The following is a 25,566-nucleotide window of genomic DNA, read 5'->3' as shown; positions in this document are numbered from 1 at the left end:
TCACAGAGATTTGTGTATTCTATTTTAGTCACTCATTGACTCCTTTTGGTCACAAGGTGTTTTAGATCATTGGTAGCACCGCTTCTTTTCCTGTGGAAGAGAGATTCCCTTTTTATTTCTTAAAAAGGGATGGGGAAATGTGGTATTGAGCCCATCCCAATTCCAGTACAATATGCGCTTAGGCTGTCCCAGATCTCAAGAAATGTAAATACGTACAGCTGAAAGATTGGATACAGAGAAATGTTTTCAGCCAGCAGTTTATCACTACCAAGTTAGAAAGCCCTGAGAGCTCTGAGCTTTCGAAACAGTTATTTCCACACTGTTACCCACCCTGCCTGAAGGAACTCTGTGGTCTTTCTAGCAGGCGTCATTGCCTCCAGTATAAGACCTGCGTGCTTGTCACTGCCTGTTTCAGAACAAAAACCCACATATGCATGCATGTCCTGAACATTCCCTAAGTGATCTAAGAACTGTCATCACATCCTTCACTCATGGCTTTGTCTTGCTCCTGAGGGTAGACAAGAAGTCAGCATAGATCCCTGCACAGAACAGAGATGATCCAAACCATAGCAGTCTGATGTTCCATTAGCTTTCTGTGACTTCCCATAACATTCAGCTTTTCTATTCAGTCTCAGAGCCTGCCTCAGAAGTTTATTGAGAGCATGGATCATGGGTCAGAGGGTGGTGAGGCACTGGCACAGGTTTCCCAGAGAAGCTGTGGAAGCCCCATCCCTGGAATTGTTCAAGAGCAGGTTGAACAGGACTTGAAGCAACCTGGTGTCTGGAAGGTGTCCCTGTCCATGGCAGAGGGGCTGGAACCAGATAGTATTTAAGTTCCTTCCAACCCAAGCTATTCTGTAATTCTAGAGGTCAGCCTTTCAATAGCTTAGCACAAGACACTGTTATAGCACAGCTTATGAGGGCAAACTATAGCCAAAAGAGGAGTTGCTCAGGTGTTCCTGTGCCTGCTTGGGCGTTTTCCAGCAGGGAGTCTCCAAAACATGAATCTTGCAAAAAGATGATTGCCCCTCATTTTTCCAACATGTATTTGTAGAGATTTTGGGACTGTATATCAACAATGAAGTCTGGATTGCACTATCACACTTTAATTGTCAAAGCTTATAAAATAGAAGCAGAAAGCAGTTTTAGCCTAACCAATGATGGAAGAAGTTTCTGTTACATAAATCTTATAAAATAGAAGCAGAAAGCAGTTTTAGCCTAACCAATGATAGAAGAAGCTTCTGTTACATCAGCAACCATGCAGGTACAATGTTTCCCTTACATTCTTGACATGGCCATATTTAAGCTATTAAAGTGTCCTGGAGATCCATGGTTTACTGAGCCATCTTGAGAAGATTAATGTTTTGAACAACTATACGTAGAAATGAATATTATATGGCTTAAGGATAGAATTTCCAATGGAGAAAACAAAAGGTAAACCAGTCTGTTCCAGGAAATACCTTTCCAGTTTATGGAAAACTAGCAACTTAGTGACAGGGTTAATGCTCACTGTAGTGCAACTGGCATTGAAACAAAGGCCACCAACAGGACATATCCAGGAAATATTCAGTAGGCTTATCACCCCAGCACAAGCAAAACAGTGATGTTATTCTGATCTTCAAAGTTTATCTATTTGACCTCCAAAATCTTAGCTTTTGTTTCCAGGTGTGAGGTATCAACATGACTAATCCATCTGATGCCTGGATCCTGCAATGTTTCATTTCACAGCACATATGCAGAAATTACCTCCTAAAGAGAAATTTTCTTCTTCAGGTATGCAAACTATTACTGGAAGATATTCTATAGATGCATTAACCTAACACATTGGAAAAAAATAAAACATCTCTGTAGTCTCATGAACATTTAAGTCTCCTGTCCATGTTATTCTGTGCCATTTGCAGGTTTGTATAGCAGCTATTGCCCACCCATTTGTTCACCCCTGTGAGATCTGCTTTTCCTTGTCTAGTGGCACTGACATTTCTAGTAGTTCTGTCCTCTCCTCAATACAGTAAGTTGTGTCTTTTTGGTCCCACAAAGGCCATTACTCTTTCCAGCCTAATTTTATTCCTTTGCTTCCTCTCTGTAATGGGAAGGAAGTGAGTTGGCTGCCTTCTGTGGATGTCTGCCTGCCCTTACCATGTAGCCCCTTCCTCTGTTCTACCAGGACCCAGCTGAGGAGCACGCTGAAGACATAGTAAAAACACAAAGATTAAAGGATGGAAGGATCAGCATGCCTTCTGTTTATTGTTGAATACAACATTGTAAATAAACCGGTATGCCAGCAATTATTTTATTACTCAGTTTAGATATCACTGGGGGAACAAAAACAAAAACCATAAACCAGCCTTTTCAGAAGGCCCTCAATGAAAGCTACAAACTGCCTTTGAAATTCAAAGAAAACTCAGTTCCTGACTCCAAAGTACCAGTAAAACCCCAGACTTGATGTTTCCAATCTATTGCCTTTTTTTTCCAGTGGAGAGTCAGGATGGAACAATGTTGCAATGTTTAATTCTTCACAGTTTCAGCAAGCACTCAGCTGACTGCTGTAACAGTAACTTGCTTAGAAAGCAAAGCCCTAAATTAATTTTCTACAGCAGACTTGTACACATTAGTTTCCAACCTTTAGGGCTACATTCATCATCCTTCTGACCAGAAAGAGGACACCAATTATTGAACCATTCCATTAGATTGAAAACAGAGTAGAAACGGAAGAAGCATTCTTGGAAAAATTTACACTTCAGATCACACTTCAGGAGGTTATTTCAGCAGAAACTACATTATGGTCTAAAAAACTGACATCATTTTTTTATATAGAAGTCAGATTTATTTGTATTTTATAAGATGACTAGTGATTTACATCTCACCCACCCATTTGAGAATATTCAGGGCTCCAGGCATATATTCAGCCAGACCCAGACTATTCAAATCATTGTTGGTCCATCCATTTACTAGTTACAACAAGGCCTTCTGTGACTAATTATGGTCTGACTGCAGCAGGAGAGACAGCTTCAAAGAATGGGAATCTTCAGACACACTAGCAGTTCCCTTGGTTCCCAAATTCGTTATTTATGTGGATTACATTGAGTTGACAGACTTAACTGGGCTGTTGAAGATATGGTCAAAGAAGCAGAGTCACTCCCTTCCTTTTTATTGTCTTCTGAAGACATAACAGTCATATGCATCTGTCACTAGAGAGAGGAAGTTCTCCATCACTTTACTTCATTTGGGGTTTTATAGGCTATTTCAGTAGCATTTGGGAATAGATCAATATAATATGTGGTAGGGAGTTGTATTTATTCATGATGCACTGTAAATCTTTTATTGAAGATACTCCCAGTGTTTATTGTTGAAAATCGATAAAAATAAACCTTGTAAAGTTAAAGCTTGGCAATAGTTCAGCACAAATCAGAGCGAAGGAGCAAGAGGCAGTGAGCCTCCCTCCTCTTCTTGGATAATTCCCAGCTTGTTTCTCAATGAATATTTAGTAACACTTTCCAGTAATCTAGGAACAAATTAAAAAAAAAATAAATTCAAAGTTATGAACTCTTCATGTGAACTCAAACAGGGCTTTTGATCCACTCTGGTGGCTTTCTGGTACCGAATTAATCTGTGGATCAAAACAAAATATCAGCCAGGTTATGCTGGATGTACCTGAGACTTACCCACTCAAGAGACTGAGTGGCACATCAGCCTTGCTCAGGTCAGATTAAGGGAGTTATTTTTGAGCATTGGAAAGCTGGAAACCAAACAAATAGGTAGAAACTGGGAGGAGTTCACTAGGCAGAAAAGTTTCTCCAAAGTTAACAGAAGTTACTATCATTGGGCATGATGCAGTTACTCCAGCATCATTGTTTTGCCCTATGGCTATCAATTCCTCATATGCAGCATTGTAGGGAGGATCTTCTACTACTTCCATGAAAATCAATTATGAAGGTAAGTGATAAATGGTTTGGAGTTATTTAGTAAAGGGGAAAACTCCCCAGTACTATGGCCAGCACAGAGATCAGTCTTAATCTAAATAGTATCTTAGTCTATTGTATCAATTTATAGAGCTTTATTTAAACATCTATTCTTAATCAGTTATACAATCACATGAGTGCTGACTGCAGAACCTATAAGAATGCAGTGACTGCACTTCCCAAAGAAAACAAAAACCCTCATGAACTGCCATTGAAATCAAAACCCAGAACAAGAAGGTATTTCACAATAGACTCTGTCCTTCCTGGTATCAGCAGGATACTGAACAATTCAAGTGGTAAGTAAATGACATGTCCCTGAAAGGATAAGTACGACACGAGAGACTTCCAAGTGTGTGAAGAAGCAGGCAAAAAGTTACTTAAAAGCACACAAAATGTCAGTCATCACTAGAAAAGGAAGTCAGCACAGTTACATGGTGCAAGAACAGGGGCATGGAAAAAGTGTGTGGTACCTCTGTCCTGTTGGGACATCCAACCAGCATCACAAGTGTACTTGCAAAGCCCTTGACAATCTTGAATATGGAAACACAGGATGACACCCAATTATAAAGGAGGGAAAAGTGATTGAGATGAGAAAGTATAAAGCAAATGAGGCATTGTCTTTGTAAATCGTCTGCCTTTTGCAAATCCCGTAAGCTATCACCTCATTTTGGATGATCTCCTTCTGCCATGCCATGCAGTCCCTGTGAGTGGGACAGGATGATGGTGCTGCCTCACCATTCAGTTTCTTTTTCCCCTATGGCTCTGTGTGTTTGCCTGTTACAAAGCCACAGAGAGCTCATTGTGAGTGAGCGAGGGGGCTGCCCCCGCACTGTGGCAGTTCCTTTCTAACATCACAGGCAGTGGAACAGTTTGCACATTTCTGCTGAATCCAGGGAAGAATAAAAATGCAAATACAGCAGTGTAGTTTACTGAAATCGGCAAATTTTGCATCTTCACATGAAATAAAGGAATTCTCTTGAGAAAGTTGGCAATGACTTGAAGAAGCGGATTATGTCAGGGATAACAAATTACTTTTATTGGAAAATAAAAGTCTAAATGTCTCAAAATCCCATTCCCATTTAATCAAAAAGAGAGCTAGATATGAGATATCAGACCTTCTGGTTCTCACATGTGAAAGTACAACCAAGTCACCTACAACACACTGCTAGTCTAGCAAAGATTGTGTTGTGAGATACCAGAGTTGAATTGCCTGCCAAGGTTTGGGTGGAAGTACTCAGTTTAGCACATAATCTGGTTTTGACAAAACAGCTTTTAAAATCACTCAGACTCATAGTTCCTATCAGCAAAATTCACTTGTACAGCTGTTCCCTTTTGAGTGAATAACTGTGCTGAGCACACACCACACAGTCTGCTCTCTGCTGCATCCCTGCTTGTTTGGGGCTTCAGAGGTGAAGGAGCAGTAAAAACATTGGTCACTATTTCTAAATTCCTGCCTTGGTGCCTGCAGGTTACACTGCATACCACTTCAAAGAGGGCACAGAAAATTTGCCATCCTGACTCAGCAACACTTTACAGTAACATAAATAACCTCACAAGGTGGAGGCCAGCTGAAGATCCTCCTAGTAAATCAGTGCTATTTTTATATTAATTTGTCTGCAAATAAACATAATTTCATCTGTACCTCCACAAGTACTGCCATTTAGTTGTTGCTTGAAGCTACACAACACCTGTAGCTCTATCATCCCTGCTTCCTTTTTCTGTGTAAAGAAATCCAGTAAGGTGCTCTCCTTGAAGAACCAGCTTCAATTCAATTAATTTATTCCATCAATCTTCCGTTGAAGTCATGAGTATCCTACTGGTATCAGTCAGACACATTCAACAGATTTCTATCATGTTGTTCACACACATGCTCTCAAACTTGTTTAAGGAACTATTAGTTAAAAAACCAAACAAACAAAAACCCCAACAAAGTGAAAGCACAGTGTAAGAGCCTAATCATGTTCTCTGCAGGAACACAAAATGACAGAAGGTGACACTTCTCAGTTCAGAGCTAAGTAAGAATAAATGCTAAAGAACTCTGGGAACACAAGCTTGTTGATGGTCATGTGCTTTGCTTCCAAAAGCAGCACAGAATCACAGCACACTTACCCAAGGGCGAGGTAAAGCACATATGGTTCTTTACATGACAGCAACTTGCACTGGGATATTTTCCAGAGCCAAATACTGCATTCATAGAATGATGCTGTGCTACATAAAAATTAACCTATGTGTTCAGCTCATCATAAAATGTTATTGAAATGGTTGTATCAAACGTTCATTTTGCCAAAGACATGGAACATGAATGATGGCATAGGTAAAAACTTTGGGGCTCTTTAAAAATTGAAGTATTTTGTCTTTTCTTTCACTTTATTTAAAAAAAAAAAATTGGACTCCAAACTGATTTTCAAAGTGGCTACTGCAGCAAGGAAAACAAAGTCCCTACTTTTGTGGTAGGTGAAACAGTGTAATTGTTACTATGAAGGGTTCTGAAACTTGTCTCAGCTTACGTCACTGCTATTGGTGATCATTTAGGGCATAATGTCTAAATACAGCCTCAAGTCTATTTTTTAAGCTTTCCCTGTAAGGATTTGCTTTTTTTTTGGTCTTGTGCTTTACATTGGCCAGTCCCTCCACCTACAATATCCACGGCCAGTAACTGTCCCAGTAATCAACATTATCTTTTCCAAACAAGCAGCACAGCAACTAGTGGGGACAGGCTGGAAGGGAACTCAAAGATCATCTGGTCCAGCCTTTCATGTGACACAGAGCCTCCATAAAGACATTTAGCATCCTCTTCAAAATTTCTAACAAGGGAGACTCCACCACATCTGTGGGAATGTTGTTCAGCAAATGATGGCTCTCACTGTAAGAAATATCTTACTTCAAGAGAAATATGAACACATTGACATTACTGACCAAAAAAATCCCATTTGAAGTAGAATCATTCACTCTTACATTTACTACATAACCTGTAAGCAGCATGGGAGATGTAGTCCTATAATCATATTATTCTTAATTCAAACAGCTCTAAAACAAGCAAAGAGGATCTCACTGAGCTTCTGAACTTGGGTCAAGCTGAAATGTCCCAGAGCAGTAGCCAAAGAAAAGACATGTCCCATAGTGGCACCTCTTTCCAGTCTGGAAAGATGCATTTTACTGAAACTCCTTAGGGCAAGAAACATTTGGCTGAGTCCCACACCCCTTATCAAGTGCTGCCAATAAAGTAATGCATGCACATTTTAAAACTAATGAAAAGCCAGATCTAATTGGTCAGCCAAGAAAGCCCAAAGTGGTTCTCCTGGGCTGTTCGAAGCCTTGGGAAGATGGTGCAGTCTCAAGCTGCGACAAAGAAAATATAGGTTGGATATTAGGAAAAAGTTCTTCACAGAAAGACTCATAAAGTTCTGGAATGGTCTGCCTGGGGAGGTGGTGGTCACCATACCTGGATGTGTTTAAAAACAGACTGGATGACTGAATGTGGCACTTGATGCCATGGTTGAGCTGAGGTGTTGGGGCACGGGTTGGACTCGATGATCTTTAAGGTCTCTTCCAACCTTGTGATTCTGTGAATTCTGTGTTTTACCAGCAACAAAACTGAGATAGCAGTAACTTCAGGGATTCGTTAGTTGTATCTTCCCTGCCTTGATGGAAGGACAAAAGATTCTTAATTTATAAAGCTTCATTACCTCTCTCAGTACCTGAGCAAATTTTTTCATCTTTACAAAGGTTTGACAGGACTAACAAGGCTCTTAAAGCCACTTCTGCTAAGCCTTCTAACAGTGTTGTACTTAACAAGTACTAAAAAATCCTTTGCACTGTTTTGTTTGAAACTGTACAAACTCTTTCATGTGAAGGGCTATTCATCACATTTTCCTCCTTTTTGTGGTGAAAGCACTAAAAATTAACTGACCTTCTGTTCACAAAGATCTTTATAATTTAATTCTCAGAACCAAAGAGCATCTTAATGCCACCAGATGGGAGGAGAGGACAAGAGACAGTCACACAGACCTCAGTGATGGCTTTCACAAAGCCACACAGCAGCACAGCTCGGGATGTTCCCCTTACACTGTTCTCAGCCAAGTGCAAGAGAGTCAGTGAGTGGAAGCACTAATCAATCATTGGGGCTTGCATTCCTCCTCCAGCCACTTCCAACTGTTGGGATGACAGCTGCATCATCTTCATGTATTACCATGTTTTTAATAGCTATTTGCAGATTAGCACAGAACATAAAAACAATTTTCTGGGAGGGATGGCTGATGCTTTGTGAGTCCTCATGTAAATTTTAGCCACAGAGAAAAAACAAAAACAACTCTCGGAATTGCTGAAATCTGATCCACAAACCCAGTATTGAATCTGGGCTTCTTTTACTTAAAGAGGGTAGAGCAGTAAAAGGCAAGAAAGTAATTTTTCCCCATAAATATTTGAAAGAAAATGTGTTGGTTCCTTCAATAGCTGCAGTTTCAAACAAGCCAAAATAACAAAAAAAAGGTCACTAGTGCTGACACATCCCTCTTCTACATTCAAAAGATGGAAGCAAAAGCCCTTATTTCCCTTTCTGTACTTGGCTTCTCCTTGCCTGTGCTACCCCAGAGCTCCCTGGGGTTTGGTTCACCATGATGGCAAGGCCTGGTGCCCTCTTCATCCTTTCAAAAGTGTAGCATTCAACCTTCTCTTCACTGCCGGCTGTCCTGGTGCTTATGAGGCGAAATCCATCTTTGAGTAAAGTGTCAAGCAGCAGGCCTAGCACGTTAGTGCCATTAATCAGCTTTCTCTTATCAGGCTTTATGGAAACATACCTAAAATCAGAGGGACAAGAAAACAGTTACAACACACTTGAACTACTTCTTTACAGCACAGATCAGCACAGCTGCATTGTGTTTACAGCAACCAAAGCTTCAGATATCTTTTCTTCCTTTAAGGATGACTGGACTCTTTCCTTCATTGAGAGTAATTCTCAGTTCATCCAGTTCTCTGCTGGGGAAGAAGTGCTTTCCTTTCACACCCTCCTCCACCACAAAACTTACTTTCTTAAGAAATATCTGTGACAACCCCCATCTTGTCTCAACAGAGGAGAAGTAAGCAGCAGACTCTGTAATGCTGCAACAGTTTTTCAGATAAGAATAAGCAGTGGACAGCAAGAGTCACGTTCACCCCAAGAGCATCACTCTTCAACACAGAGGATCTCTCTCTACAAACACTGACATTTATTGCAAAGTTACCTTGTACAGCAGGTCTTGTGGTAACAAATATGAAAATCATTTTCACATGGTCTCAAAAGATTTTATTTGATATAAAGTACAGTGTAAGAATCTATCCAGACATTCTGAGGAGCAGAAGTCAGGTAAAAACACTATTACAAAATGTATAAACTGACAGGTGAAACTGTTCCACAGTTCACAGGCAAGTACACCAAACATTCATGGAAAGCACAAGAAAGGCAAAAAGTCCATGTCACTACAGAGATTAAGGAGATAGAAATTTAGCAAGGCAACATAATCAAATTTGACTTGTTTCATTACTCAAGATCAGCTTTTCTATTGATCTGCAAATGGAAACTTTTACCAATTCTGAAGAAATAAATGAAAAAGTCAGAAATATTTTCCCCACTACTTAAGTTGCCATAACCTACTCAACCAATTGCTAGTCCATTAAAATTAGTAATATGTTACAAAGTTAAGGTTTGGCACACAAACATATAAATTGCTTCACAAATGCCAAGTAGCTTTTATTCTAATTGCTTAGCCAAAGAAATCTGGAAGAAAGATAAAGTTTATTTTCTTTTAGAAATAATCAAAAGACTGCTGTGTTGGTTCATATATTCAAATAGAATATTTTTTTTAAATATTTCCATGAAATTTCCATAAAATTCCAGATATTCTAATAGCCACAGAGGACAAAATAGGTTAACATTTTCTTATACAGTAAGAACCCGTCTCCATACAATAGAGACAGCCGGAAAAAGATAGTTTAAGAAGTCCAAATAGTCATTAGAATATGATACTGCTATCACAAAAATTACTGATACACAGTTATCTTAATGAAAACAGAACCTGGCTCTGAATTCAAAGAAACCCACTGTGAAGCATATAATTAATAATCTGTCTATTCTCCCTCCCCCTAATAAAAAGCTCTACAAAAGCTTTCCAGTCCCTGAAATGTTGTCTCAGTTCCACTGGAATTTTTAACCCTTCCTGTCATTCTTTGCTGTTTCTCATATGAAAACCTTTTGCACTATAAGCTAGTAGAGATTTTAGGCTTCCACCCAATATTTTACTTCTTTACTTTGTTTCCTTTGCTTCATTTTACTGTGTTTTTCATATTCTGTAGAAGGTGATACTGTGAAATTCTTAAGTGAGTGAGAAGGAAATTGCAGAGAGAGAAAACCCAAGAGCGCTCATAAACAAACATCAAGAACAGTACTTTAGGAAGCTGAAGAACAGGCAAATCAGTGTAACAAATTAAACTGGGTGTTTCAGAACTAGAAAAAGATAACATTGAACAGAAAGAAGGAAATGTATTTCTTTTCTTTCAGTTTCTTTAAAATGAGCTTTGCTAGCACACACTGTGTACTTCATGAACTGCAAGTCACAAAGACACAGTCACAAAGTCTGTAATGAGAAGTTCACTCTAGGGACAGTACCTGGCCACGAACTGGTCACCAGCAGAATACTCAGTACCACACAGAAAAACCATATCATGATGTGAGGGTCTTTCCAAAGGAAGCGGAACAAGTGGTTTCTGGGAAGGAAAAGGGCTGTTCCAGCCCTGTCCTGGCTGCTGCCCTGTAAACACAGTGATCTGCTCAGCTAGTGCATCAATGGTGGTACTGCAGGAACCAAAGATCCGGAAAAAGGCCTGCATTTCTTGGAGAGAAAAACGCACTTCCAAGATCTCCAGCCTTGGCTTCAGCAAATGTTCTTGGCTCAGGAGGTTGGCCAGGGGGTAGAGTCCATAGAATTCTGCTTCTCTCTGCAGCCTCTGATAGTCTGAGAAATCAGTTGGTAAGGACACCTGGAGAGTCCTCAAGAAGTCCATGATGTAACTAAACAAAGTTCCATCTCTGTCCACAAAAAACTCTCCATTCACCAGTTTAAATTCCCGGTCATCGTCATTCACCATCCGTGCCAGCCTGGACTCGGGGAACTGCTGCAAGGTGGAAGCCCGGGTTACAAATCTCACACCTCCCACACTCAGAACGACCACCTCTCGACTACTCATGGCTGCCTCAGCCACTCAGGAATCACAGCTCTCTGACCCACATGTCTGTGACTTGATCTTTCCTAAACTGCAAGGCAGCTGCAAAAACCATTGCATGCTTTTAGCAAGTGTTTGGAGTGAGGTGTGGAGCAGCAACAGGATTCCCAGGCAACAAAGATGTAAATATCATGTACAATAGTTTTGTTTGCTGGGTTTGGTTGCTTGGAGACTTTGAATTCTTGGAATTTAATGTTTTATTTTTGAAATGAACAGCTTGCAAGGACTACTGGAATACAGTGAATTGACTGTCACAATTTATGAAACCTTCAGAGAGGCAAACAAATATTCCCAAAGGATGGCACACATGATGTCTGTTTTCTAGAAATGTCAGTTCAATGTTTTCATTCCATACACTGCTGTTCATACGACCACTGCAAAAAGAGGTTAAATGTGCTTCAGGCAAGACATTTCAGTACTGTATGCTCTGGAAGAAGGGCACTTCAGAAAATTCAAGCTTAATGTTCCCTTTAAATCACTGTATCTAAGGCCAAGTCAATACAACCAGAAAATTCAAATAGCTCCTGAAATGAGATACACAACAATGCAGCAACAGCAGAAGAACCTATACAAGGTTCTTCAAACACCACCAACATCCATACACCCACTGTATCCCACAACCTGTTCCAGGAATCATCCAGTCATTTTTCCTGGCTTTTGGAACTGCAATCTGGAGAGGCAGAGAGGGACAGAAGAGCAGCTGTTTTACCTGACACCTCTGCAGGGCTAGAGCCCACGCTGCCTTCCTGTGGCAGACCCCTGCATGCCTTTCACTGCACTAAGTTCTTTATGTTAAGGCCAGTTTTTAAGAAAGTGTAGCTTCAGAGAAACATGGAACTAACAAAACAGCCCAGCTACACCAACAATTTGATGTTGGAAAAGTAAACTGCAAAGTATGAACTATCTGCAAAGCACATACCATCCTGCAGCTTGTTCTTATCATTACCTCTAGAATTTATGCTTGCCCTGAAGATACATTTTTGTATAGAACATGTAATCTGAATGCACAGGGTAATTACAATATTTGGTTATACAAAAATGGTACCCCACAAAACCAAACCAAAACATATAGCTATTTCAGAGAGAAGTAACATTGTCAAATAGAAGCTGGCTCCAGAATGTGAATGATGCATGCTGCATTTTGCAGTGGAAGGACAGTCCTCAGCAAACCTGTCAGCACAGTGCTCACCTCAGTCACAACTCTTCTTCCTCTTTCCAAACGATCTCCCAGTTAGAATTTTTTTTAAACTACAATCTTTTACCTTATTCTACAATTACATTAACATCACACTAAAGATACAATTTGGCCCTATATTTTGGTAAGAAAAATGATTTACAGTGAGTAATATTCCCATAATCACCACTGAAAGAAGAATCCACAAAGTGGATTTTTCAAAGCTCCATTTAATTTTCTGGTTTAGCAGTGCTCAAACTATGTGAACATTATGAATGTTTTGGAATCATTTTGAATCTTTAAATGTTTTCACTGGAAGTCTGAAAAGACCAATTAATTTAAGAAGTTCCATGTTTTCTCCCCCAGATCTCTCTTAGTTCTTATATTCCAGCAGACACTTCACAACAGTTTATATTTGCACACAAACTGTGCAACGTTATCCAGTACAACCAGTGTATAGTTTTTACACTTTTCTCTTAACAGTGAAGCTCCATCTGTCATCTGTTCCCAGTAAAAGACTGCATGATCTGCTATCTCCACGGTATCTGCCAAATAGGACAAGCAAATTGTAAGGAACTGAGATTTCCAGCACTGGAGATTGTCAATGACTGACTCCACAAAGGACATTCTGGTGACAGCAAGAATGAGCAAGAAAATAAGAGAGTTCACTACAAATCTGCGTGAAAAGACTGAGGGAATCTTGAATTTGAATGTGTTGCTTTCCTGAGGCAAGGAAAGTTTGTCCACATCAACAAGCTTTATTCCATTCCACTGGCTGGTATCAAAGCTCTTCATTGTGGGACTGATGTCCACAGTGGAACAAGGTAAAGGGGTTTCTTTAAGCACCTTGATTTTTTCCCTGAACTCTTGCATCTGTTGCAGAAATATAATGGGTTCGGACACATCTTTGAAGGCCTCTGCAATGTTAAAAGCCATGCGCTGCTCTTGCAGAATCGTGTTCAGTTTATTGATTTCCGGATCGTAGGCCTGCATCACTGCAAGCTTCATGGTCTCAAAGTCAGACAGAATCTCATTTCGCTTCTGCTCCAGCGTGTGCTGCAGCTTCTCAAAGAACTCCTTCACTTTATCAGAATCTTTCGTCAGCATCTGCAGAGCTTTCCTCTTGCTGGTCTCTAAGGTATCCAGCCGTGAGAGGGCATCTCCACAACGCCAAGTTTCAAAGCCCTGAAACAAGGTTTCAAAAGCCCGCTTCTCCTGGGAATAAGCTTCTTCAATGGAACAGAAAACATGCTTTGTGTGGTCACCACGGGTGGCACATACCCCACAGATCAGCTGCATGTCTGTCCTGCAGAAAATGTTAAGGGGTTGCCCGCTGTGCACTTTGCACACAGGCATTTTTGGAGTTACTTTGATTTTGTTGTACTTCTCCACGATACCTTTCAGGGAATAGTTGACCTGCAAGCTGTTGACTCCAGTGACAGGAGTCTCCTTCCTGCATGTGGGGCACTTGAAAGGGGATGGCCTCCAAAGCACATTCCGCACATTTCCTTCAAGAATTCCTTCCAGACACTTTCTGCAGAAATTGTGTGAACAGGGCAGGACACGAGGATCGTCAAACAGGCTACAGCAAATGGGACAGGTCAGATCTTCCTCTAGGAGCTCCATCATGTCCTAGGAAAGAGAAAAAAGATGGTAACGGCACTTACAAAACTTACTTCTCCCTCAAGGAGACCATACAAAAAACAATCTCCATCTGAGACATGTCTCAGTGAGAAAAGGATGTATTTTTTCCTCCAGTATCCTTAAGACAGCGCCTCAGCTGGGTTTTTGCAGCCAGTCCCCCTTAGCTGTGGTGCCTGGCCAGCAAATGGCAGGCACAAGAATGATACAATGCTCAGGCAGAACCATTTTTTTGGACTCTCAACTAGAAATGCTGGAAAAGAACTCCTGCCAATCCCAGAAAGGATTCTTAAAGAAAATAACTCATGTACTCATAGTAACAGTGCAAGACTTACATCTTTCCTTGCTAATGCAATACACAGAAATGGGATTTGCACAGAAGATACACAGCCAATATACTCTACTAATATTTGATTACTTTCAACTTGCTCCACTCATCCAAAGCTTCCAGTTTCAACCCCACCCACTGGTACTGTAGACAATACTAAAAGTGACTGAAAAAGCCCAGTTGCAGTGTTTCTGCTGCTACAGAATACATAATGTGTCTTTTTGCTCTACTTGCAAGGCCAAAGGAGAGTCACCACTCACTTAAAGAATGAGCTTTTCTCTTGCTCCTACAGTATTTTTAAATAACCAACTGAATGTGTTACTATTGAGCCATTCAGCACAAAGTTAAAATAGTTCAAATAACAGCCACCCATAATCCTTGATAATTCATCATGAAACAAAACTGTGAAGCATTTTTACTCATCTGCAAGCTCTGTTTCCAATTCCATTCTCACAGCATTCACACCCCAGTAATTTCTTTCTGTGGAGAGAACCTACAGGAAGAATATTTATCATGTATTTTTTCCTACTGAAAAGTCTCAGTGAAGGGACCCAGTGCACGCACTACCCTCCCCCTGCCTCTAACTAAAGCCAAGTTCTCAGATGCAAACACCTTGTAACTTACAGCATGCTCTAAGAAAACAAATAGCTAATAAAGACCAAAATAGGTGACAGTCAGTATCATCCAAAGCTCTCAAACTTCATTTTGAGCTATAATTAGAGAGATGCTTCCCTTGCATAAATTCCTTCCGTATTATACAACATATATTCACATATATGTAATAAAATTCCTTTTATAAATTGAAAGACATCACAGAAAAGTGCATCAAAGTACTGTGAATGAGCTCCTAATTAGTTTTGATGTAACTTCTAAGGTTTCTGTGCCCTCAAAGAAATATGAAGTAGAAAACATGGGAGCTAAGAAGAGAGCTGCAAGGGAAGATCCAAGCTGCACAGGACAAAAAGAGCAATAAAAACAATAGCACTGATCCAAGGAAAGCAAAGTTCACTATCAGGAAGAAAAGTGAGGTCACTCTTGACACTCCTTCACAAAAGGACCAATAGTTCCAGTAAGACTTCACAGTAAAAGCTATTATTGGGAAGTGTAAGCAAATTTCCCATGCTTTTCAAGTGAGGAGGAGGGGTTGTCACAACCCGAAAATTCAGCAGAACTTCTCAGTGGGCTGAAGAAAGACAGCAGTTCAGTGTCAGGGAACTCTTATCCTTTATTATATAGCCACCCTAACTCTGACAGCCACCCTGCTATTTAGTTGTAGAAGTGTTGGCTAACAAGCTCTTGACTTAACAATGAACTTTACCAAGCTCCTGACTCTCCCAGCAAACTCCAGCACAGAGCAAGGGGGAAAACCCGATTGCCGCACTTGGAGGGATAGAACAAGAGAGGAGAGAGTAAAGATGGAAAATAGAGAAAGTGAAGGGAAAAGACCACCAGTCCTTAGATCTCACAGTGGTCCTGCCACTGGGTATGGTCCAGATCTGGGATCAACAAAAGCCCAGGAAGGACCCTGTTACAGTTTCCCTAGGGCACATGCCCTCATTTTTCACACCATTTGCTGCTTCTGGCACACGCACAGTGAGCCCTTAGAGCCCTTCAGGAAATAGGTGGGAGGCTGGGGGTCTGGGAGCCCCTTCAGTGAGGTGCCCAGGACTTGACCCTTCTCTTGCTGCAGGCACACCAAACGTGAGCCTCCAGGCTGATTAGCAAGCCCAGCAATGAAAGGGAAGCTGGCTCACAACAGCGCTTCCCTGCCTCAGCAGGACACTCCCTCCCAAATCCCAACTTTCCTGTAACAGCAGACAGTCAGAATGCTTGAGACAACCATGCTTAGGTGCTTATGCCCCTGCACATATTCTCTGTGCTTGCTGGAAAAAAGAAACTTTGGAAAAGTTGCCAGCTTTTTTACTCAGAACTAAAATCAGGAGGCAGAAGAAGCCACCACTACAACGGGGGGAAAAATTCCCAGAGAAAAGGTCTTATAACTCTAACTAGTGGGTTTCCTCTAAGCCCACAGATCCTGTTCAGAAACCTCATTTTCTGTGAGGAGAATATAGTTTTGAAGCACCTCTCATGCTCTCAAAGCAACATTTCTCTTCCATCGTTTTCCTAATACTAAAAATAATGGGATGACAGGAAGATGATAATTTCATCCCTCCACTCTTGAGTCTTCCTTTTTGTGAGCAGCTATTTCTTTCCAACTTGTACTCATAGCTTTTAGGCACAGTAGCAGCACAAAGATCAGTTCTGCTCATGTGCTAAGAGGATAATAACTACAAAACTAAAATGACAGTTTTCCATCTCTTAGTAAATGGAAATGCACAGGGCAGAAAATATTTGCTCTGGTCCATCTCCTCTACCAGGGAGGATTTTACTTCCCAGTTAGGGAGCTGGAAAAGCAGCTTTGCATGCCTGACAGCAAGAACTGCAAACCAATGCAGAAAATGCTTACTATAACACTTTCCATAAAAATTGCAGGACAAACACTGAAGATTTTCACACTCCTAAAAATACAAAAAACATACACAAAAAGGCTTCATGATCCAACCAAAACTGCCCTGTTGCATTTCAACCCCACTTACCAAATTACATAATTATGCTTTATAAATACAATTGAATTTCAAAACCTTTATACCACATCATTAAAAACACTGGATTTTTTAAAAAATAAATGGGCAGGTGTACAAACTTCCCCTCTCCCCCTCTTACAAACACCAGATATGTCAAGCCAAAAATACTGAAGACCTGTATGGTTGGACAGATTAACTTCTGTCTTCTTTAATTTCAGACAGTAAATTGTCTGTGGATTGAAACATCCCTTAGCAACCTGGTATTTGTGTGATGAACTACAGCTACATTTCAACTTTTCCACTGGGAATTTCTCTGTGTAACCTCTGACCCAGGTTTGGGAGGCCCTGAAATTCCCCACTTGTAGCACATGGACCAAAAGCATCTCTGGGTACAAACCCAACAGATGTCACCCATCAGAAATAGCAACTTGCACAGTTTTATCATTAGGAAGAAGAATGACAAACAACATCAAACCATAAAAGCAAAAACAGCCACAGTAGCTTTTTCCCACACTCCAGACAAAAATTAATTTAGCATGCTTCTCAGCACAGAAGTTGAGTTTATCAGCCAGCAGCATGCTGAAAGTGAAACCAAAATTTCACCAGGCTTCAAAAAAACCCAAAAAGATAATCCCTGAATTACAAGTTTCCTGCAATGGCGTGTAACTGCTCTAAATGAGACTTGACCAAGTCATTTCTACAAGTAGTTGAGCTAGTCAGGAGAGGTCATATCTCCCTTCCTTGGCAAGGACCCTGGTCTGTGTCAGGACCCCCTATGAGCAATTTCACCAGTCTTCTGGTGTGTTGAATCAGCCCTAAAAAAAGTCCCACACAGAGGGGAAGGGAAATGGAAGATCCCCCTTGCAGCAGCTACCTTCTGTTCACTCCACTGAGAGAAACTGCAACCTCACAGAGAGTCATTGTATACATTTTATTGGGCACCACCTGACCTCCATGAGCAGTAGGTAACACAGGATCATAGAATGTTAAAGGGTGGAAAAGGACTTTGAAGATTATCTAGTCCCAGCTCCCCCTGCCATGGACAGGGGCACCAACCACTAGACCAGTTTGCCAAAGGCCATACCTAGCCTGGCCTTGAACACTGACAGGACTGGGGCATCCACAACCTTCCTGGGCAACCTGTTCCAGGGCCACTGCCCCCACAATAAAGAATTTCTTCCCAATAGCTAAACAAAATTTTCCCTCTTTCAGTCTGTACACATCACTCCTTGCTCCGTCACTATAGCTCCTGAAGAAGAGTCCCTCTCTGGATTCCCTGCAGACCCCTTTCAGCTACTGGAAGGTTGCTATCCAGACAGCCAAAAAGACCTGGGTAAATTCCCCATGCTTCAAACCTGGCATTTCATGGCCAAAGGTTTTTCCATGAGCAGGATTTTTGGGAGATCCAACACGTCCAGACTCTCCAAAGGCGGCAGGAAGGCCGGAAGGAACAGGCGATCTGTGCCCAGCACATTACAGCCCCACGAACACCTCTCCACCCCAGGGCTGGGCGGTCTGTGGGGCGCAGGGGCTGCCCCAGCGCTGGCCCCGCGCTCACCCCACTGTCCCTTCACCGGGCAGAGGCTCCCTTGCGGCCCCTGGTTACAACCCCACTCTGCAATTCCAGCGGGGAATCGCCCCGAAACGACGGCACTGCAGCCAGCCGCCGGCCCTGGCCTCGGCGGGGGTCTCGGCGCTCGGCCGGGCACCGCAGCCCGGGGCCGGGAGGCCCTGCTGGTCCCCCCGGGGTTCAGGGGGATGGCGGCTGCCAGCGCTACCGGCGGCTCCGGCCGCGGCGTTCCCCGGCCCGGCGCTGCCGCCTCTCACAAAGCCGCGGCCTGCGCTCCGCCGCTCCCGCCCGCCGCCCGGCCCCGGCCCGCCGGAGCGATCGGCCGGGAGCTGCTCCCGCCGTCCCACCCACCTTGGCCCGCGGCCGCCGGTGCAGCCCCAGGGCAGGAGCGGCTGCGGCTCTGCCCTTCCTCCGCTCGCCTGCGAGCTGCCAGGAAGGCCCCGGAGCTGCCGGGAGAGAGGCCGGCCTTGGATGCTGCTTGCCTGAGGCGGCGGCCGAGGCTGCAGCCCGTGCCTCCGCCGAGATATATGCGGGTTTCTGTTGTTTGTTAACTCTGCTAAATTACACTTGAGCCTGCAGCTCACAGGCGCACGTTGCACAGCCTAAGGAGGGGCGCTGCTGGGTGACAATCCTGCTGGGGATCTGCCGCCCTCCGAAAGCACTTATTAACAGAAAACATAATTTGAGACAGAGAGCCTTATGTGCTTCATAAAAGGATAGCAACTCATTCTTATTTGCTTGAACACACTGGTTATACTGTTTCCAGCTGGTGAATCTCTTGGAGATTTAACGTGGCCTGTAAAACTAGTGCAGGTTTTCCACAAAACACTGACTAGTCCCAGGGAGATGGAGCAGAAGAGATCCATGTCCACTTGAAAGAACATTCCAGTTACAGGACTATGAAACTGAGTCTGGAAGTGCTGAGATGTCAGAGGACCTTTGTGTTGGGTATCTGTTTTGCAGTTCTTTTAGTTCTCAGTCAACAAAACAGGTCTCACATCAAAGTCAAACTGAACCTATTTTCAAGTTAGACTTTGTGAAATACTACATCAAAAGCTGTTGTCAAATGTACATACTCTGCTTCCTTCTCTCCTCCCTTCACTCCTCTATTCTGCACCCACTGCAGTCCCGTCACTCATCAGCACAGGGGAAACTCTTCACCTCCAGGACTACCCACACAAGGAACATCACAAATCAGACCATACTTCTATCAAATGAAGCTCCCTTGCACATCTGACATATTTCTTCTCATTATTAGGAATCTGGATCTTAAAAACCATTCATTAGCATGCCAAGGTTATGTTTCCCCAATTCACTGCAGTGAGTTACCCCTCACCTTCTCTCCTTGCTGCCCCACCCAAGCTGGCCTGCCTGCTCAGCTAACTCAATGGGAACAGTTTGACCAAGGACAAGCATTTTTGAAAATCCCTTTCAGAGTGCCTACACACTGAGGCATTTCTCCACTATCCACTGGAGAACAGCCCCAGCAGGTAGAGTTGCTGCACAAAAGCAACCGAGACCTTCAGATGTATTTCAACACCCTGCTTGTTTCTTCTTAATTGTCCAGAATCTTGTTTGCTTTTATTAAAAACAAGTAATTCCAGGTAATTTCCCTCAACCATCTAAGCTGCTTTCAACTGATATCCCAATGCTTGTGCATTTACATTTGCTGAGTACTCCTTGTCTACACTTTCCCAACAGCCACTTTTATATCAAGAATTTCTGGGTCCTATTAATCTTCTCTGTAATTTTATGGTTAAAGATTAACAACAACATGGCATTTTAGATTTCTCGCTCGTTATTTCCATCTCTTTCTCCTATAACATTTTAATGTATTTTTAGAGTATGTTTTATTCTCTATTAATTCTTTGGGCTGGTCCAAGACTGTCTCCTTATAAATGAAGGAGCTGAATGGGTGGAAGAGTGGGATAATGCCTCTTCCTTAGGTCTACCTGAAAATGTTCTTGTTCCTCCTTGCCTTTGATTTCTTCAGTCAAAGAGGAAAGCTTAAACTTCTGGGCAAACACACACCAGGATTTCTGTGCTTGGTACCTAGAAACACTGCCTAGCCAGCACCCTACTTAAGTGTCCCACGGCTGTCCTGAGCACAATCAAATAGAATTTGGGCACTCTTCTATGTCTTATCTGAGTCGCACTCAACTGTTTTGCACACATACAAGTCCATCTTTCTATACTTTTTAACTCTGCTTCAATAGCAGCGCTTTTGAAACAAATAGCAGTTTGTTTATGAGCTTGCATTCCTGCATCCAAGAGCCCAGTGTCTTCCCAAGGCAGCATCAAAGGCTGGTTGTGGAAGCTTCAAAGAAAAGTTCTGGCTGATGGAAAAGAACATTTGTAGATCTGTGGAGTAATAGATAAATAAAGCCAAGGGAAATCCAGGCTCAAAGGAGAGGCCCAACTTGAAAGGAGCTGTTAGGATAAATGCCACTTAGTCATGGAAGGGTTGAAAATACAGGGGTAGAATTATAAGATAGTGGTAATTTCCAGATTTTCAAGACAAGCACTGTATTTTTCGTAAGACAAAGGGCCTCATCTACTGTCATCTTTAAACTACAGAGAGAACCCAAATCATGGCTCTTCTAATATGCAGTATGCCAGGAGATTTCTGAGACTGAAGCTCTGAGTTGTGGTTCAGTCAGTGACCTCAGAGCTGACAGCCATTACTCCCCTTGCCTGTCCCAGCTCTGCCAGCCTCTGCAGATGCTCTACTGAGCTGGTTCCACCCTCTCAGTCAGCAGAACGCTATTCCCTTTTCTTTGTTGAGGTGAGTTTTGTGCTGATGCAACAAGTTAAATCAGTTCAATGCAAGATTAGACAATCACCAGGTCTAACGTCAGAGGAGCAAGGAAAAGAGGAACAAGATTTTTCTCATCCACTGGAAGCAAGCCATTAACGTGACTCAGGTTGTAACAGGTAACTCTACCCTGACAGGCAGATTCTCAGGGGGTTAAGCCAAGACAAGACTGTGCTACTGGCAAAAGTCATCATTCCATCCTTTCCCCTTTCCTTAGTCATGCTTTCCTGATGCCTCCTCTCTGCTGGCTATGACACTCATGCAGCCACATGTTAAGCCAGATCAGCTTGCCAACAGAGCTGAAAGCTAATCCAGTTTACAGAAAAAAAAAAAAGTTTCCAGCAGGATCAATTTTGGCAGCCAGCTGATCCTGCAGCCGAACAAACACCAGTGCCAGGATAAGCCAGTGAGAAGGCCTGTTTTGGTGGCAGCCTGCACACACGTCAGCATAAACCAGAAGTGCCCCCACAGGCCATAATTTCACAAATGCTTCCAGCCAGCTATTGCCAGCACTACTGCCAAAAGTAACAGAGCCTTGCCCTCGGCCACACCAGCTGCTCATTCCAGGCTCCAGGCACCCGCTGTGCTTTGCTGGAGAAGAACTGATTGATAAATATAGCTGGAGTTAAAAGCAGCATTATTTTTCTTCCCAGATTTGTATTCCACATCAGTAAAGCACCTCTGAACCAAAGACCTGCTGGATTGTAATTGCCTCCTGAGGTGAGGCTCTGGGGAAAAGAGGTGAGTTGAGGGCATTTTACAGTCTTATCCTTGGCTGCAAACCTGCCTTCCCACTAAGGCTAAGGCTTCACGTCCCGTTACAGAGGTGTCAGAGCACACACAGAATACACTCCAGCTTCGGGACAGAGACTTCTCCAAGGACTCTGCTTTATTCAGCTGTGCTGGAGTGAGCATACTCTCAATCTGAGGTGGATAATGTACTCGCTGTGGGTACCTAAATATGGACATAAATCTGCAAGAGCTTAGAGCAGCTTGATAAGAAGATACTGTAAGATAACACAAATAAATTATTCAAAACAGTTCCACGTATCAAAAACCTTACTGATGTATAAATGCTTCACAACTATATTGTATCTGACTACATTTCTTTTCAACAGATACATCTGGACTATATTAAACATTCCTAACAAGGGATCAGAGAAAGAAGTTTCTTGTTATTGTTCCATAAAAGTTACTTTTAATATGGATTGTAGAAATACCAGGCATTAAAAATCCATGAAGGATCATCAGCAACTGAAATGATCAACTGCTGTGTTGAGGTCTGAATTTCAGACACTGCCTTGATATCTGCAGGGTCTCTGGTGACTATTTTAGCAGTACTGAAAAGCTCTGTAGTTTTGCATACAGAACTTTGACCTACAGAGTTAACTAATATTCAGCACTTTGCCAGATTTTTCTGCAGAGGGACGTGGGGGGGAATCGATGATGAATTCAGTCAGCTCCTTAGCGAAATCCTATTTATTTACAAAGAATGTACAGCCACGTCCCATTTCCTTGCACGCAGAGGAAGCAAATGGGAGGGTGAACTGTGCAGCAGTCCAAGTTTGCTGCTCCAGCCAGGATGCTTGCCCAGAAGAAGCTGTCCCTTGGCTTTTTCTCAGGGCCATACACCACTGCTTCTCCCACTGTCTGCTGGCTCTTGCGTGGTGTTTCCGGTCCCGGACATGCACACAGGCAAACACAGCTGCAACCAATCTGTGCTCTTGCTGCTGGACTCACAAGCAGTCCCTAGAAAAGTCTCCCTGACTTTCCCCAAATTACTGCTTGCTCATACAAGTTAGCTCATCTTAGCACTTGGCCATGCACCCCTGTGCCATGGGCAGCAGTTTCTTGTTTTTAGCTGTCTCATGACATAAAAGAACTTAATTCTCCTTCCTGTCAGCATCCCTGTCAGTTTTAAGAAGGTTTGGGATTGCCTATAGATCAAAGCTCTGCTCCAGTAGGTTTTGCTTGTACTGCATAAAGAGGAAAGGAGAAGTGACCTCCAAAGCAAAGAGAACAAGGAACAAAATTAATTTCCATATGTAATTTCTTCTATGATTTGGCAAGTGTCAGATTAACTGTGTAAAACAGAGGAGTTCCTACAAAATGTTAATCCTCACAAGAACTACATTATGGTGAAGATTTCAAAAGTACAAGCACAACCTGTTTTTCATCTGAGACCTTGTCTGTATCATCTTCCAAACCACAGGCCTGACCCTGGGAGTGGAAGGACTGCTTTCAATAAACAAACCTTGATTTTCCAGTTCTGCACCATCATTTACTTCTGTGCAAGACATTACTAAACGCATTCCAACATACATAGTAACTACTTTTTTATATTGGTTTTCACAGGTGTAAATGCCTCCACAAAGCACATGGCAGCGGAGAAGCAAGTCTGATTGCTTTTTACTTGCAGGACAAAGAGGAATTATTTCTCTGAGAATGGATTAGTCATGTATTACACTGTTGTTATGTGTGCTGCCACAACAGAAGAGAGCTGCCCTCTCCTGCAAATTTGGCCTATCAGGGAACCTTTCTGAAACATACTTGTCTGAAGCCAGTAGATGTACTTTGCAGGGCTAATGAGAGACAGTTTTATTTTGTGAATGAAGCTCTAAGCCAGAGAATGAAACAAGTCAATGGCCATCATTTTCCTTCAGCAGCTCCTTCAAATAAGTCTGCATTTGTGAAATGGATGGAAGTGGTTGTGTTCTACTAGCATGGTTCCCAGACAAAATGTCTCTGCTGCTACTGTTCAAGGAAATAAAGTTAAAACACTGCAAGCAGCAAACGTGTCTAGGCATGCTGAGCATAATTTTGCATCCAGTGTGGGAGGGTCCAAAATATTTGGCCACCCCAAGTGAAAGAAATGAGCATTCAAGCAAGGCAGAAGCTGAATTAACCCTTGATTACCAAGCACAATTATACTTCTAAATATTGAAAGCAAGATCTTAATTTCTTTGTGGCAGTTCTTTGTGCACTGTAAAGCTTTTGGTGCTCACACACTCTATAAACAACCCGACAGGCACATTTACAAATACAGTGCTATCCTCCTCCAACTGTTCATCTTATCCTTCAAGAAAGGCATAGGAGTAAGGCACATTTCTTACCAGCTGACTTTTGCCTCACTTCCACCACACCAGCGTATATTCTGCTTCCCTGTGTCCCACGCCAGAGCCTTCACTCGGGGCACACAAACACCTCTGCGGCCGCTCCTGCTCCTCGCGCACCAGCGTGCCACCGGCCGCTGCCAGGGGCTCTGCCTCTGCAGGGGGACAGGATGGGCACAAGGATGAGCTGGTCCCGGAGGTGTCCCACCTGCCATGCACACGGGTGCTGGAACCAACGAGCTCCAGAGCAGCACGGGCAGCTTTTCCAAGCGGCGGCGTGTGCTGTGCCGCACGAGGGCTGCGCTCTGCGGGCCTGGAAAACCGGCCTCTCCAGTTCAGAGGGGATGGAGCAGGAAACTGGCAGTGAGGCACAGCCAGGCACTGCTCCCCAAAGCTTCATCCCCTTGGGTCCAACAGATTTGGCAATGCTGACTTCATGTGGTGAGATGTGTTTGTATTCTCAGCGCTCATTTTGGAGAAGAAAGGACATGGTGGGGCAGAGAAAAACATGGGACAGGGAGTCATTTAGAGCTTAAATCTCTAGCTAAGTTTTCTTTTTTTTTTCTTTTAAAAATTATATTAACATTTATCTTTCAGCATTTACTGTAACAAACCCACAGGCAATAAGAATCCCACAGTGACTTAAATGAGACTAAATTTGTGAACAACAAGCTACCAGTAAGAATCCCGATGCCCTCCATATGAAATAAATAAACATCAGTTTCCACCTAATATTTACTTCTTGGAAGTTCAAGACTAATCCCATTTGGCATATTTTAAGGAAGTGAGCTCTTGACCCCAAATGTTTATGGGCTGTAACAGTAAGTCCAATAAAAAGAAAGGAAGCACATTTTAAAGCTGCTCTTAAAATCAGATTGGTTTTAGGCACGATTTTGAGAAAGACAGCACTTCACCTCATGTTTCAAGTAAAAGAGGGTAAGTGTGACTGATACAGCCCATCCAGACCAGTAAGAGATTTGTGGCTATGCAAGTTTATTTTAACAAGGATTTCAGAATATCTGTATTAACCCTCTGGCCTCCACAAGACAGATAACATAGTACCACATGGGTTACATTAGTTACATCATACTTCATACTGTAATAAAATGTTAAGGAAGCCTTCCAGG

General features: G+C 42.5%; 2 protein-coding genes across 4 annotated transcripts; both read right to left on the bottom strand.

Moving 5' to 3' along the window:
* Positions 1–2,007: 2,007 nt before the first annotated feature.
* Positions 2,008–11,678, bottom strand: KCNRG (potassium channel regulator). Of its 2 annotated transcripts, XR_005628359.1 has the most exons (3): positions 10,600–11,678; positions 7,968–8,755; positions 2,008–7,600 (listed from the first exon to the last, which is right to left on the bottom strand). XR_005628359.1 is itself a non-coding variant. In XM_039716793.1 (2 exons), the coding sequence occupies exons 1-2, from the start codon at positions 11,175–11,177 to the stop codon at positions 8,503–8,505; spliced, it is 831 nt and encodes a 276-aa protein (XP_039572727.1). In that variant the 5' UTR covers positions 11,178–11,678; the 3' UTR covers positions 2,008–8,502. The 2 variants fall into 2 exon arrangements, 1 of the variants encoding a protein (XP_039572727.1); XM_039716793.1 differs by having other exon boundaries at positions 2,008–8,755.
* A 1,053-nt stretch (positions 11,679–12,731) lies between these two features.
* On the bottom strand, positions 12,732–24,576 carry TRIM13 (tripartite motif containing 13). Of its 2 annotated transcripts, none has more exons than XM_039716792.1 (2): positions 24,440–24,576; positions 12,732–14,019 (listed from the first exon to the last, which is right to left on the bottom strand). In XM_039716792.1, exon 2 carries the CDS (start codon positions 14,014–14,016, stop codon positions 12,787–12,789), a length of 1,230 nt encoding a protein of 409 aa, XP_039572726.1. In that variant the 5' UTR covers positions 14,017–14,019; positions 24,440–24,576; the 3' UTR covers positions 12,732–12,786. The 2 variants fall into 2 exon arrangements, with proteins under 2 accessions (XP_039572726.1, XP_039572725.1); XM_039716791.1 differs by lacking the exon at positions 24,440–24,576 and adding an exon at positions 18,863–19,060.
* Positions 24,577–25,566: the final 990 nt, after the last annotated feature.

The sequence above is a fragment of the Passer montanus genome, unplaced genomic scaffold (assembly GCF_014805655.1).
Source record: "Passer montanus isolate IOZ18808 unplaced genomic scaffold, ASM1480565v1 scaffold36, whole genome shotgun sequence".
Lineage (NCBI taxonomy): Eukaryota > Metazoa > Chordata > Aves > Passeriformes > Passeridae > Passer > Passer montanus.
The sequence above is the reverse complement of the archived record's forward strand: the minus strand, read 5'-3'. Positions and strand labels throughout refer to the sequence as shown.